The sequence below is a fragment of the Ochotona curzoniae genome, unplaced genomic scaffold, assembly GCF_017591425.1.
Source record: "Ochotona curzoniae isolate NIBS_2020 unplaced genomic scaffold, NIBS_Ocur_1.0 contig_883, whole genome shotgun sequence".
NCBI classification, from domain to species: domain Eukaryota; kingdom Metazoa; phylum Chordata; class Mammalia; order Lagomorpha; family Ochotonidae; genus Ochotona; species Ochotona curzoniae.
The window spans coordinates 48,070,034-48,086,616 of record NW_024466599.1 but is presented as its reverse complement, the minus strand read 5'-3'; the positions used below and the strand labels follow the sequence as shown (position 1 = coordinate 48,086,616).

The window sequence follows — 16,583 nt, the reverse complement described above, 5'->3', positions numbered from 1 at the left end:
TTTAGTTTCAAATCTGTACAATGTATAAAATGATACATGTTAATTTTTAGCCACTATGTTTTATGCAATTGGACCCACAGAGCTTTATAACGATTTGAAAGCAATGCATATATTTTCTAATACTGAAGGAAAAAAAAGTATGTCTGCACTGATAAGCATTAACAATTTGGAATAATTCTATAAATATTTATGACTTACACAGTCGAAATGATTTGTTATATATTTTCTTCTTTTTATTGTAAGACAAAATATATTACCATCTTATTTAAATTTTTCAGTGCACAGATGAACAGTGTTAAGTATTTTCATATTATGTACCAATTTTTAAATGAGTAAATAAAGGCCAAAGACCAATACTGGTATCCTTAGCATTTTACTAAGATTTTATCGCAATATAATTTTTTCTACAAATAAATTGCTGTAAATATGTGACAAATATTTACAGACATATTCACAGTAACTCAAATTTTATTACAAAACCATCTAAAACCGAATGGCTAAAGCATCTTAATCTCAAGGCAATTTCTTACATTAGTTGTAGCTAGCATATTCTCTGGATCAATTAGAGTACGAAGAAGTCCCATTAACTGGACAGCACCTCCAAGTTCTGGGTCAGTATCACAGATCATTTGTTCAATTAGTACATTAATTAGAAGAATATCCTGAAAGAAAACATTTTCCATTAGACTTGTTTTGATGCAACACAAACATTACAATGCCAAGTATTATGTCAAAGTCAGACCAAGAATAAACAAGTAATGGTAGGTTTATTTAGCTTTCTTTCTCCCTGATGTTTTCAAAGTTCTAGGTACATGGTTGCATGGAAAAACAGTATTTCACACAGAAAGCATGTGAAGCTAATAGGGAAGCGGAAGCAATCTCCATTGACCTGTCCTCCGCAGGTTCTAACAGATTTTCATCACAGTTAGCCTCAGGCATGAATGTACAGGTTAACTAAGCAAGCAGATCATCTGACCAGAAAATGCTTTTAAGCAAAAACAAAACAAATTAAAAAAAAAAAAAAAAAGCGGAGGGGAGGGGGGATCCAGTAAGCAGTTCTTCATTGCAGGTGGATGACTGAACATTGTTACCTAATAATCTACTTTTTCATTGTTACATAAATTCTGAGAAATGGCGTTATGAGCATCAGAGAGAACTCAGTGTAACATGGATGGTACAGACTGTATCAATGTCAGCTACACGGTATGTGTGTAGTCAATGCATGTATACGATGCAGATGGCCACTCTGCAGAGACATGAGCAACAGGACACCGTAAGAACAAATCAAGAGCAAAAGATGACTGACAGGTGAAAGTAATCACAGGCTACAAAGCTGTGGGCATTAACTGAAGTACTATCTTATAGCAACTTTCAACGAGCAGGACTACTTTCTAATCTCACGGGACCACCATCATACATTATTATTAGGTTCAGGGTGTACACAGATTCAACCAACTGTGAATCAAATACTGAAAAAAAACCAAAACAAAACAAAAAAAACCAAACAACAACACAAATTTATCACCAGACCATGTAGACTTTCCCCCCTTATCATATTCCATATACAATTGCAGCAGCCACTTACACACAATTTAAATTGTATTAGAAATTATATAAGGAATCTGGAGATGATTTAAAATATATAGGAAGATGTGTATGGGTTATATGCAAACACTACCACCATGTTATGTAAGGGTCTTGAGCATCCACAGACTTTGGCATTCACAAGAATGTGATAAAACCAACCTTCCCCACTTCCCATCCTATCCACCTCCCCGTCCCTCCTCACATACTTTCCCTTCTCTTCTCCTCCCCTTCCCTTTCTTTCAAGATTCAACAGACAGGGTGGCCAAAGCTGAAGCCAGGAGACAGGAGCTCCTCCGCCTCCTAGGGTTTCCTACAGGTGTGGCAGGGGTCCAAGCACCTGGGCCATCTTCTGCTGCTTTTCCCAGGCCATTAGGAGGGAGCTACATAGGAAGTGGATGGCCCACACACAAACCAGCACCTATGTGGGATGCTAATGTCTCAGGTGGCAACTTTACCTACCACACTACCAGCCCCTATCTGGTGGATTTCTTTAGACACTAAAACACCTCGGGAAAAATCCAATTTTTTTTTCTTCAACCTGATTCTCTAAAAGTAATTTCACTTAGATGAGAAAACTCATATACAAGCAGTTTCATCACAGTGACAATGAACATACTACTAACAAACAAATGCCAAATACCTTTTCTAAATGTCAAAGACTTATTCTTTTTTTTTTTTTTTCAAAAAATTTTTTCCAAGATTTATTTCAGGAGCCTCTTCCAGGTCTCTCATGTGGGTGCACGGTCCGAAGGCTTTGGGCCATCCTCGACTGCTTTCCCAGGCCACAAGCAGGGAGCTGGATGGAAAGGGGTGTGGCTGGGACAGGAACCGGCGTTGTATGGGATTCTGGAGAGTGCAGGATGAGGACTTCAGTCCATCATGCTGTTACTGAAGTGTTTCCTGACAATGTAGGCATGAACATTGTCACAGAGTCCATCATCTTAATGTTAGAATGCTTTCAATTCTGATCCAGCTCGTTGTTAATTCCTGGGACTGGGAAAGCAGGAGAGGCTAGCCCCTATACCCACATTTGAGACGTGGAAGAAGCTCTGGCTCTCAGCTTTGGACCATCCCAGCTCTGGTTGTTGTATTCATTTGCGGAAGGAACCAGTAGATGGAAGGTCTGTCTTTCCCGCCTTTTCTCTGTAATTTTGATTTTCAAATAAAATAAATAAATCTTGAAAAAGATAGAAATTGAGCAAAGAATTTTTTACAGTAAAAAAACCCCAGTAACTGCTTCTCTACATTTTATGTATCAACGAAACCTAAATAAATATTTCTAATAAAAACAGAAATCAAATCTTAAGAGTTGAGATTCTAGCAGTTAGGGCTCAGAGTGATAGTGTAGTGGTTCAAGTCCTCGCCTTGAACGCCCAGGGCCCATATGGGCATCAGTTCTAATCCCGGCAGTCCCGCTTCCCATCCAGCTCTCTGCCTGTGGCCTGGGAAAGCAGTGGAGGATGGCCCAAAGCCTTGGAACCCTGCACCTGCGTGGGAGACCCAGAAGAAGCTCCTGGCTCCTGGCTTCGGACTGGCTCAGCTCCAGCCGTTGCCGGTCACTTGGGAAGTGAATCATTGGATGGAAGATGTTTCTCTCTGTCTTTCCTCCTCTCTGTATATCTGAGTTTCCAATAAAAATAAATAAGTCAAATAAGTCTTTGGAAAAAAAAAAAGATTCTATGAGTTAACTGCTTACTAGGTTCATGGTGTAAAAGACATTCGTGGTCATCTTATGATGAATTACTTTCATTAAACACATCACTTTGGATGGAGCAATGAGAATGCTAATCTCAACAGTTCTTTTGAAAAGGCTAGTAGTAATATAAAATTCACCAACAGTGAGATTATAAAGGATTGACATGGATCAGTGTGTGGCACAGTGAGCAAAGATACTGCCCATGACATCTGTATCCCACAGGGATGCTAGATTGTACTCTGGCAAAAGCAGCAGAAATGGCCCGTGTTGGGTCTTTGACACCCATACTGGAATCTTGAATGAAGCTCCTGGTTTTGGTCTACTTCAGGCTGTTAAGACTACTTGGGGAATGAATCAGAGGATGGAAGATCTTTCTGTCCCTCCCTTCATTCTAATTTTCAAATAAATAGATAAATAATTTTTTTTAAAGACTTACAAATTATTTTTTAAGGTCAGATTTAGCATCATGAGACATTAAAAAATTGGACACAAAACAAATTGTAATTTAATTCAACAGCACTTTGGCAATCATTAAAATAAAACCAGAAGCAACAATTTTTCCTAATCAGGAACACCAATTCCCAGGAAAATAAAAGCTGACAAAAACCAGACCAGTCTTAACAAGAAGTGCCAGAAGAGCTCTTTTAGGAATAAAGAGAACATTGATGGTATAAAACTCACTGGTAAGGGTAAACAGACGAATTCAGAGTATTTCTAACAATGCCAAACATGGTGAAAGGCATTTGTATCTTTATATGAAGACTGAAAGAAAAAAATTCAAATTAACTATATAAGTATGTTAAGCTGCTAATATAAAAAGCTGTGAAGCAGGTCATCAAAAACTTAAAAATTATGGAGGAAATGAAGTGTGGAATCTTTATTATTAGTTTCTCTTTCTTCTTATTATTTTTAATGAATTAAATTACATTGCTGACAGTCCAAAACAACTTACAGAGGTATTGTAGCACAGGAAGTTAAGCCAGTGCTTTCTTTCAATGACAGCATTCAGTATCAGTGCTTGGGTCAAGTCCTGGCTGTTCTGCTTCCTATCTAACTCCCTGCTGACACACTTGGCAAAGCAGTAAAAGTTTCCCCAAATGCCTGTGCCTCGACCCCCCAGAAGTTCACGCTCCTGCTTTGGTTTGACTTAATCTCAGCCTTTGGTGTCACTTAGGGAGTGAACCAGCAGATGGAAAAATGAAAATCTCAACCTGTCTTTCCTTCTCTTGCTCTATCTCACTCATTTCAAATAAATGAGTAAATCATAATCAAGTTGTTTTCTATAAAACTCAGGGTAAGCACAAAGCACAAACCTCTAACAGCCACACCAAAAACAGTAATCAAGACATGAAAATACACTATTAGAGAAAATCACTCAAATACCAAAGGAAAGTGTGAGATGTAGGAGGAAGGTGAGGAAGGACGGTGAAGGGGGAAAACAGGAGAAAGAAACTAGAAGTTCCACGATGACATCAGTAAGACTTGTCAATCTACAATCACTTTAATTGTAAATGGACTAAATTCTCCAACGTAAAGGTGCAAAGTGACTGAGTGGAACACAGTAAGCTTCAACTAATTTATTTCACCTCTACGGATATCCAAAGTGAAGGGATAGAAAAAAATATTCCATGTTAAGTGGAATCTAAAAGAAAATAGCAGAAGCTATACTTACTCAAAGGAGATCTTAACTAAATGCAATAAAGATACACAGGAGATCATTATATAATGATGGAGGATTCAGTTCAGCAGCAAGAAATAACCATTGTAACCATTTGCACACAGTCAGTACACTTAAATACATAAACAAACATCACTAAGTATACGGGGACCGTAATACTTTTAATAGTCCATTTTCAGCAACGTACAGAATATCCACACAGAAAATCAGCAAGGAAACAGAAGAGCTAAATTCCACTCTAAATCAACTGGAATTTACAGGACATTTCCTTTAACAACTGCAAAACACACATCCTTCTCAACAACAATATAACATTCTGTAGGACCTATCACTTGGCGGGCCTCAAAATAAGGCTCAACACACTGTTGACTGTTTTTTCTAACCACAATGCAATTTAACTGAAAATTAAATAGAAGAAACTATGGAACCAATAAGAATACATGGAGGGACAGGTGTCTGGTTTAATATTAAGATGCGAATTGAGGCCCCCTTACCCCACAGGGCAGTGCCTATGTTTCAGACCTGCCTCTGCCTGAGATCCCAGCCTCCTGCTGATGTTCACCACAGGACAGAGCAGGTGAGTGCTCCCCTACTGAGAAACCTAGTTCAGGCTTGGCCCAGACCCAGCTACTGCAGGCATTTGGGGAGTGATACATGTGGTTTGGATACTTATTTCTTTCTTTACATAAAAACAAGTTAATTGCCAAAAATGAGATACTAAAGGCCAACTGAGCATAAATCTATTTGTCTGTAAACATCACACTATAGGTAACTCATATAAGTCAGCACTATTACTTACATCGTCACTCTGTTGGGCTTCTTGCATTACAAATTCTCGGACCATAGATGGACTAAACTCTACTAGGTAAGAAAAGATGTCTGTAGCAGCTGATCTGACCTGCAAATCATCCATGCCCTGTAAAAAAGTAAAAGGTGAGTTACTTACTGTGCATTGAAGTTTTTCAAGCTCATGTAGTCTATCATCTTTTAGGTTTAAGATATCACATAGCATCAAAACATGTAACTGCTTCAACATCTACTTTCTTCCTTTGCACAAATATTGAATCTTTTGGGCAGTTCAATGGTTAAAAATCAGCTGAGACACATATAAATATTTAATATTAAATGAAATACTCAAAAAATTTACATGAATGAACAGAATAGGATTATAAAGCAATACTTTAAAAATGCTAGAAGAAATCTGAGATGGAGTTTATTTAAATACATGCAAAATCTGAACAGTATCCCTTACATCCTCTAAGCCAGTCAGAATCTTTTTTTTTTTTCCTGGATTTGCTGGGATTACTCTGGTAACTTCTGGTATTTTCCTAAAAGAAAATGTTCTTTGAAAGCATTTTTTGAGGGCCTAGCACGGTAGCCTATTGGCTAAAGTGCCTGCCTTACAAGTGCTGGGATCCCATATGGATGTGTGTTCATGTCCCTGTCGCCCCACTCCCCATCCAGATCCTTGCTTGTGGCCTGGGAAAGCAGCAAGAATGGGCCAAAGCTTTATTTTATACAACTTATATTTTATAAGTAATACATAATTTATGTTTATATAAATATATTTTATCACATTTTATTTTATTTACTTTATTGCAAAATCAGATTTATAGAGAGGAGAGAGAAAAGACAGAAAGATCTTCCATCCGCTAGTTCACGCCCCAAGTGCCTGCCAATCACCGGAGCTGAAACAATCTGAAGCCAGGAACTGGGAGCTTCCTCCAGGTCTCCCACATGGGTGCAGGGTCCCAAGATTTTGGCCCATTCTTTGCTAGTTTCCAATGCCACAAACAAGAGACTGGATGGGGAGTGGGTCAGCCAGGATTAGAACCGGTATCATATGGAATCCCAGTGCATGCAAGGTGAGGACTTTAGCTGCTAGGCTGCTGCACATGGCCCAGAAAAAGCTTTTTCTGAAATGCAGCAGGTCAAGTGGATTCCTGGAACAGCGAGGTGCTGGTCTGCCACCCAGGTAAGAGATGTGAAAGGCGTTCCAGGCTTCTGGCTTCTGTCTGACCCACCACGGCCACTGAGGCCCAACCAGTGGGTGCAGGACTTCTCTTCCTTCTTTCCTCTCTCCCTCCCCCTAAATTTCCACATCTTTCGGTAATTTCATCTTCCAAATAAATAGAAAAAACCATTTTGAGCATTTTTATCCTTTGCTAAATGGGTTTTCCCTACAACACATGAAGGATATAGGATTCACAAGTTACTTTAGTTAACCCAGCCATTCTTTTTTTTTTTTTTTTTAAGATTTATTTATTTATTGGAAAGTCAGATATACAGAGAGGAGAGGAGAGACAGAGAGGAAGATCTTCCATCCAATGATTCACTCCCCGAGCGGCTTCAATGGCTGGAGCTGAGCTTATCTGAAACCAGGAGCCAGGAGCTTCTTCCAGGTCTCCCACGTAGGTGTAGGGTCCCAAGGCTTTGGGCTGTCCTCTACTGCTTTCCCAGGCCACAAGCAGGGAGCTGGATGGGAAGTGGAGCTGCCAGGATTAGAACCTGCACCCATATGGGATCCTGGCGTGTTCAAGGCGAGGACTTAAGCCGCTAGGCCATGCCACCGGGCCCACCCAGCCATTCTTAAAGTGTAGTTCAGGGAATCCTAAGCAACAGGTCTTAAACACCTTTTTCAGAAAGTGCATACAGTTAACACTATTTTCGTATTAATAAATAATACTTAGACTTTGTTCGTCTTTTTCACTAAGCTGGATAATAAACTCAAGTGAGGTTTTTCCAGAAAATATGTGACATGTGGTATCGTAATTAATTAAATGTTGAAGCTGCTAGGAGAAATTGGTTATATCCCAGCATGGCACACATTAAACAGATTAGCCACAAGAAGGTAAAATGGTAACACTAATTTTCTAGAAAAAGTATTTTTCTCATGAAATTTACATATTTTAACATTTTACTGGTGATTCTTTTAAGATTAGCAATGCTTTCAACGTGTCTGTTCTAAGTTTTTATAACACTGAATATAAATCATATAAAGAAATATCCAAGAACCATGTCCTAATGACACATACTGTGAAAATAGCCAACTTGGTTTAGTTTGTTCTGCTTAAAAAAAACTTGTATAAAGGAGAAATATTTCTGTGGTTTCTTTGAAAATTTTCAATATTGCTACAGAAAAGGTAGCGGTGCTGCAAAGACATGGGAGAACTAGTCACTTGGTCATACTGTATATGAAAAACTATACACTGACACTATAAATTAAAATAAAAAAACTGGCAACATTTCAACAGAAATTCTGTCTCTGTTGAATTATAAACTATAGTACTCAATATGCTTCATTATAACAAGCATTTTCACATTCAGAATAAAAAGCTATTACAAACCCACAATTTCATAAACATGAAAATAAACAGCATAATTACCATTACTATTTCAAGAGCAGGAAGGATTCCCAGTTTTGCCAAAGTTTTGAAAAACGCATCTCTGTTTTGAGGTTGTAATGTCTGAGAAAATGCACAAAATTCCTTGAAAAAATTAACCTGTAATATTAAAAATTACAGTGACAAGTTGATACACACTCAAGGTACATTACAACACCACAACACTGTAGAAGCCACTCCTCTGAAGAATTCTGTATTCTGAGAGTAGCTTGGCTACCAAAACCCACACTGAGTATAAAAACTAGCATTTCATTAATATCAAACACTAATACACTGAAGATTACACAAAAATGTTATGTAAGACATTTTCATAAAACCCATCCTTTGATACTGTTACTAGGTTCCCAAGGAACTCCTAACATATTTCCAAAGGACAGCAGAGATTCCCAGCTTCAACACTTTTACAAATGGGAATCAAACTAGGCTATTATCAACCGCACCAAAGATAACCCAGATGGTTTTAAGACAGTGATCTTTCATTACTTTGTAAAATCTCCAAATCCAATTACAACGGTTAAATAAATGGCAAAAGGATAGTAAACAGCAATCACTATCTTTTAAATATGGCTTTGTCATTCCCCAACTCCCTGCTTCAAACACAGTGTAAAAGGAAAAAAACCCTTTCAAATAAATGATTTATCCCTATTTTTCTTTATTAAATATTTTTATTATTTTTACTGGGAAGACAGATTTACAGAGAGAAAGACTTTCCACCCGCTGATTCACTTCCCAAGTGGCCGCAATGGCCAGAGCTGATCTAATCTGAAGGCAGGAGCTTCTTCCGGGTCTCATGTGGGTGCAGGGTCCCAGGGCCCAGCGCTGTCCTCCGCAAGTAAGAAGTTGGATGGAAGTGGGGCAGAATCAGTGCTCATGTAGGATCCCGGTGTGTGCAAGGAAAGGACTTTAGCGGTTAGGTTACTGCGCCAGGTCCTCTTTTTTGGTTTTTAAGAGGTAAGCAGGAAAGCAAAATTTACTGAAAGAAAAGGGAGTTTCAACACTCAAGAAATGAGTGCAGGCAACCTCAAGAAACAAACATTTTCTAAACTAACAAATTTTAGATATTTTAAGTAATATGGTTCCATTAAATACATATCTTTCATTGATGCTAATTATATAAATTTCTAATCATTGTTTAAATTTTTGAAGCTGCACAAGAGTTCTAAGACTTTGAATTTCAAGAATAGATAACTCACCAGCTCACGCCTTTTATCATCATCAGTAGCCTCATCTGTCAACTGTGCAAAAACTTCAGACAAGAACTTTTCATCTTCCTGTGCAAAAAATAAGTACTATGAAATATCACAAAGTACAGTTACATGCACTGAAATGATTTACAAAAACTAAAAGTAGCTGAAAAAGCAGTACCTGAAATTCCAGATTTGTGCTAAAATTTCCTAGTTTGCACCGTTCAATCCTAGGTATATACACATTAATACCTATTTCAATTAGTAAGATCTTGGAAAACAGAAACAGGTGTTTTAGAGATGATGTGTAGCCCTTTGAAGGATCTTCATCAAGTTTTTCTATCTCAAAAACCTGTTTTATTTTTATTTGAAGGGTAGATTTAGAGAGCGAGCGAACGAGAGAGATAGAGAAATAACTTCTATCCGCTGGTTCACTACCCAAATGGGCACAAAGGCTGGAGCAGAATTCATTGATTCAGGTCTCCCACATGAACAGAAGGGTCCAAGGATGTGGGCCATCCTCTGCTGCTTCCCAAGGTCATTAGCAGGAACTGAAACTGAAGTGGAACAGCCAGGAGAAGAATCCATATAGGATGTTAGCGCTGCAAGCTGATTTAGCCTATTATTCTATGTAACTGGTCACTTACATCTAGTTTTAATCGAAACAAAACATTCTGAGTATCTGTTACTCCACTGAAAATTTGAAAATCAAGAATAACAAGACAGCACAACAGAATAAAAATGCTGTATTCTGGGGGCTGGCATTATATATTGGTGCTGGTTCAAGACCAGGTTGCTCTACCTCCAATTCAGTTTCCTGCCAATGTGCCTGGGAAAGCAGCCTAAGAAAATACAAGTGGCTGGGCCCCTGCAGCCATGTGGAGAGGGAACCAGCAAATGTAAGATTTCTCTCCCCTCCTGCCCTCATTCTGTTATGCTGCCTTTTGCATAAGTAAAAAAAAAAATTTTTTTAAAGAAAAGTTGAATTCTGGCAGCAGGTTAATATCACAAAGCCACTTAAAACAGAACTCATGGAGAGCTGACATTCTACATGGGAGCTGGGTTAAGTCCTGGCAGCTCCCTGTTGATGGCCTGAGAAAAGCAACGGAAGATGGCTCAAGCTTTTGTGCCTGACATCTATGTGGGAGATACAGATGAAGATTTTGGCTTTAGCCCGGATTAGTCCAGCCTTTCTGATCACTTGGCGAGCTACTCTGTTTCAAATAAATACATCTATAAATCTTAAAAAACAAACAGACAAACAAAACCCCAAACAGAAGGATTCAAGAAATACAATTGTACATGGTCAACTGGAGTGGAGTCTTAACATGTTCTTGTGCTAAGTAAATGATAAAACATTAGAACAACACTTTTAGGACCTGGTGTGAGAGCATAGCAGCTAACGTCCTCGCCTTGAATGCACCAGGATCCCATATGAGTGCAGGTTCTAATCCCAGCGGCTCCACTTGCCATCCAGCTCCCTGCTTGTGGCCTGGGAAAGCAATCAAGCATGGTCCAAAGCCTTGAGACCCTGCACCTGCATGGGAGACCCAGAAGAGGCTCCTGGCTTCGGGCTGGCTCAGTTCCAGCCATTGTGGCCACTTGGGGAGCGAACCATGGGATGTAAGATCTTCCTCTCTCTTTCTTCCTCTTTGTATATCTGCCTTTCCAATAAAAATAAATAAATTAAAAAAAAAAAACACTTTTCACTGTGATGATTCTAAGACATTAAAAGGTGTGAAAGGAGTGGACCTTTGGGCTAGAGATGCCAATAACTTATATTGGAGTCCCTGGGTTTGAGTCCTGAGTCTGACCCCAATTCCAATTTCTGCTACTGGATACCCTGGAAGGCAGCAGGTAACGGCTAGCTGCCTTCTGTCACCCACACTGGAGATCAAGATTGAGTTACCACCCCCAGTTCAAGGCTTCCTTGTGGGTATCTGGGGAGTGAATCAGTAGATCTATCAGAGTTTTATCTTTATGTCTCTCAAATAAATAAAAATTAAACAGTTTTCCAAACAAACAGAAAAATATAGCAGTAAATGTATTTTGTTTTATTTATTTATTTGAGAAAGGTAAGGGGACAGAGAAAAGGACTGCTTGGAAAAATGTCTAAATTGGAGGCGGAAGCTGTGGCCCAATGCACTCTGCCTGTGATGCTGGTATCCCACATGGGCTTCAGGTTTATGTCCCAATTGCTTTACTTTCAATCCAGCTCTCTGCTAATGAGCCTAGGAAGGAAGTGGGAGGTGGCCCAGGCATTATTGTTGCCATATAAGACAATTAAAAGGTAAGCCAAAAAAAAAAAAAAAAAAAAAAAAAAAGCTTACAGTATTTGGCTATTTCATCACACACATTCTCTGGAAGAAAAATAAGCAAAGACTTTATTTCCATAAGGCTACATCTAATTAATATAAAATTATAGTCTTTTGGGCCCAGTATTATAGCCTAGTATCTAAAGTTCTTGCCTTGCATGCGCCGGAATGCCATGTGGGTGCTGATTCTAATCCCATCCAGCTCCCTGCTTGTGGCTTGGGAAAGCAGTCAAGGACGGCCCAAAGCCTTGGGACCCTGCACCCGTATGGGAGACCTGGAAGAGTCTCCTGGTTTTGGATCAGCCCAGCTCAGCTCCAGTTGTTGTGGCCGCTTGGGGAGTGAATTATTGGATGGAAGATGTTCCTCTCTGTCTCTCCTCCTCTCTGTGTATCTGATTTTCCAATTAAAAAAATAAAAATCTGCAAATGCTGGCTTCCTATACTATTAGGTTAAAAAATTCAACATGTAATAATATGGCAGAAAATTTTTCTGGAACTCAAAGAAAGAATTAAATGAACATACAGCAAATAACATTACTTTATAAAAAATATTGAGTTTCTCAATTCTCAATGCACACTTGAAAGCATACATACTCAGATACATCTTAATAAATGTGTAATTCAGAATTAAATAAAAATAGCTACATTGTTGGTACATATAATAGATGAATCCACAGAAACAGAGAATTGGAGTTACCACAAGGGAAAAGACACAAGGAATTACTTTTAAGTGTAATTGGAATTTTTGTTTAAGATAATGAATAAGTTGTAGAAATGGAGACAGTGATTGTTGTGTAGAACTGTGAATGTACTTAATGTATTTGAATTTTATACTTATAAGAGGTTACAATGGCAAGTTTTGCAGATATGAGAATTCATTTATAATAAACAAAATTTTGAAGTCGATACACTAGAAAATTATTCTCCTTCATAAACCAAAAAATACTTATTTTCAAGTAAACAAAATAAATCTTAAAATTAAAAGAGCATGAATACAAGTTTGAACTATTGAGGAACCAGCCTATGTGAAAACAGAATTATGATAAATATTTCAGGTTACTTACCTGTAGCATGCTGACTATCTCAACTTTGTTGAAGAAAATAAAAGATGTAAGAGTAGAAAGAAAATTCTCTTCAAAAACAGATGGGGTAGGCAAAATGATGTCCTGAATATACTGTACCCTGTAAGTCTGGTGTATTTTTTGCCTTAGTTCAGAGTCTGTGATTGGTATAACTTCTTTAAACTTTGCAGTCTTGGTCAAGAATTCTCTGTGTTTCTTTGGCTGGGCCAAAGCAGGGTCATATTCGAGACATCCCACAACATCCATGATACACTCATCAGAAAACATAACCTCAAAAAGAGTTGCCTTATTTAGGAACAAGATTCCTCTAATAATTTCGTACAAATGGTGTAAACCTTCAGTGTTTTCTAGGTTCTCACATGCTTGGAACAGCTGCAGAAGTTTTTTAATATAGCCTTCATTTTCCAAGGCCAAAGCCAGCTTTTCCCTACGGATAGGTGAGGAGAGAACTGAGGTAATTAAATCAGCAATCTCTTCAAGTTTATTGAGTTCACAAGTAGGCAGGTCAATCAGATGACTGGTTTCAGGCATTTCTTCAAATCGTTCTTCCTCTGATTCATCAATAAGGTCTTGAGTCACTTCCACAGACGGGTCTTTACCTTGAACCTGAAATTATCCAATGAGAGCTAATTACCTTGATATATATATATATATATATATACACACACACACAAACATTTTTGGAAATCAAACCAATGACAACTGAATTTAGGTTAAAAAAATCATATGAAAAGTGAGTTATTGTTGTGGAGTCTCACAATAATAAAATATGGAATCAACCCAAATATCCATCCACTAATGATTTGATATGAAATTGTGTTACACATACACAATGCAATGCTGCTCAGCCATAAACAAGGATGCATCCTGTCTTTTGCAACAAAATGAATGCAACTGGACATCATTATGCTTAGTGAAATAAGCCAGTCCCCAAAACACAAATACCGTGTTTTCTCTGATACATGGTAGTTAGCATAGAATATAAAAACACATTGTATAAGAAAGAAACTGACATCTGATCATTTGATTATTGTTTATAGTCCTTGTCTATATTTCCACGCTATATGGTTTTTCTACTTTTTACTTGTTGCACACTATAGTTAATGGTGTATTAAACTTGTGATTTTAATTAAGTAAACTGAAATTACGTTATTGCAAAAATAAAAGGAAGAAGATTGAGGGAGAAGTTGGTTGTCTCACAATTGTATCTAAGATGGATGAAATCTGTTCTTTTAACAGAAATTAAGAAGAAAGTGAAGTCTGGTGGGGAGAAGTATAATTATTTGGGGCCAGGGCCGTACTGTAGTAGGCTAAGCCTCCATCTGCAGCACTGGAATTCCATACGGGCTCTGGTTCATGTGCTGGCTGTTTCATTTATGATCCAGCTCCTTGCTTGGGGCCTGGGAAAGCAGTGAAGGATGGCTCAAGTCCTTGAGCCTCTGCACCCATGTGGGAGACCCGGAAGAAGCTCTCGACTTTAGATCAGCTCAGCTCTAGCTCTTTGATCATTTGGGGAGTGAGCCAGCAGGTAAAAGATCTCTGTCTCTCCTCTCTTAATTCTTTCAAATAAAATTAAAATAAACCTTTCATTAGCTGCAGATTATTTCAACTACAAATATTTCAATTTAATTCTGATCCACGAAAACCTGAAAATTTCAGCTGATGTGAAGTTATGATGTTGAAGTTATGTAGTAATGAATAATTTTCTAATAACTTCATTATACCCAATAATTTTGCAGCAGGTAACGCTGTTTGCCTTCAAAATCAGTATGACTTAAAAACAAACAAAAAAAATTATTAGAAAGAGATATCTTTCACTTGTTGGTTTAAGCAGTCAAAGCAAGCACTTAGGAACTCCATGCTGGTATCTTGCAGGGGTGGTAGGTGCCCAAGCACTTTGACCATCTTTACCTGGCCCTGCCAGGAGCAGTGAAGAAGCAGCTGGATGCAAGCAAAGCAGCTGGCTCTGGAACAGGCGCTCTGAGGCTGAACGGTTGTGCCAGACCCTAAGTATGACTCTTACAGTAACCTACTACACCCATCACACTGACTTGATAAGGGCAATACTGAGTTCAATTAAACTAAAACTCATTCTTTGTGCGTCAGAAAACATGATTTTCTCAAATTTTTGCAACTTAGTTCTGAAAAAATATTTGCTTTTGCTATGATCCTAAGGCTTCTAAGATATAAAGTCTATTTTGTTTATATTTAAATATTTATTCGAAAGGCAAAGTGACAGAGTGGGGGAGAAACAGAGATCCCATTTCCTCTGGTTTACTCCCCAAATGTCCTCCACAGTGTTATTGGCCGTGACGCCTGCTCAGCGACCACAAGAGAGGCTTAGATGTTGACTTCCAACCTCATCGCAAACCCACCCCCACACTACCCAACCAATCACAACAAACAATCACCACCCAACACAACTCCCTCCCACACCAAACACACACCCACACCACAACACCCCCAACTACAACACACATACCCAATACACACCCCACCCAAACAACTAACCACACCAAACCAACACCCAATCCCCACCCCAACCCACACCACCCCCAAACCCACAACCCCACCAACCCCCCCCCACACCCACCCCCCCCACCCCACCACACCACACCCCCACCCCACCCCCCCAACCCCCCCACCCCCCCCCACCCCCACCCCCCACCCCAACCCCTCCACACCACACCCCCACCCCCCCCCACCCCCCACCCCACACCACCCCACCCCCCCCCCCCCCCCCCACCCCCCCTCCCCCCCCCCACCCCCCCCACCCCCCCCCCCCCCCCCCCTCCCCCCACCCCACCACCCCCCCCCCCCCCCACCCCCAACCCCCCCCCCCCCCCCCCCACCCCCACCCCCCCCCCCCCCCCCACCCCCCCCCCACCCCCCCCCCCCCCCCCCTCCCCCCACCCCCCCCCCCACCCCCCCCCCCCCCCCCCCCCCCCCCCCCCCCCACCCCACCCCCACACCCCCCCACCCCCCCCCCCCCACCCCACCCCCACCCCCCTCCCCCCCACCACCCCCCCACCCCAACCCCCCCCCCACCCCCCCACCCACCCTCCCCCCCCCCCCACCCCTCCCCACCCCACCCACCCCCCCCCCACCCCCCCCCCCCCACACCCCCACCCCCACCCCCCCCCCCCCCCCTCCCCCCCCCCCACCCCCCCCCCCCCCCCCCCCCCCCCCCCCCCCCCACCCCCCCCCCACCACCCCCCCCCCCCCCCCCCCCCCCGCCCCCACCCCCCCCCCCCACTCCTCACAAAATTTCTGGGATTTTCTCCTAAGCTTTCACTAATCTGACCCATTAACCCGACATTACCTCAAGCATCTGCAGACAGTATTTCGTGCTATCCACTGGGTATTTCTGATCCTCTTTCGAGATGCACAGCTCTTTTGCTCATGTCCTCCATCAGAGTGCCTGTCTTCAGTTTCCAGTTACAGCTCATAAACCTAGTTTCCTGCTAACGCAGTTCCTGCCACTCACTGAGGAGCCCTGGATTATGTTCCCAGCTATACCAGCCCAAGCCAATGTGTTAAGTGAACACATGGGGGCTGTGTCTTTAACTCTCAAATATATAAAAACTGGAAGGGGGAGAGAGATGATCAGCAGTGACTTACTAGAATTAAATGTAAA

General features: G+C 40.7%; 1 protein-coding gene across 6 annotated transcripts in view; it reads right to left on the bottom strand.

Moving 5' to 3' along the window:
* Positions 1–16,583, bottom strand: part of PPP4R3B (protein phosphatase 4 regulatory subunit 3B) — a 47,791-nt gene that overhangs the window by 17,310 nt on the left and 13,898 nt on the right. For 4 of the 6 annotated variants that reach the window (XM_040993430.1, XM_040993433.1, XM_040993429.1 and 1 more), the window contains exons 4-8: positions 12,929–13,552; positions 9,559–9,636; positions 8,348–8,464; positions 5,761–5,877; positions 531–662 (exon numbers count right to left, since the gene is read on the bottom strand). In XM_040993430.1, the coding sequence (XP_040849364.1) occupies positions 531–662; positions 5,761–5,877; positions 8,348–8,464; positions 9,559–9,636; positions 12,929–13,552 (1,068 nt within the window). The remainder of the gene's footprint in view (positions 1–530; positions 663–5,760; positions 5,878–8,347; positions 8,465–9,558; positions 9,637–12,928; positions 13,553–16,583) is intronic. The other 2 variants (XM_040993434.1, XM_040993432.1) reach the window with 2 other exon arrangements.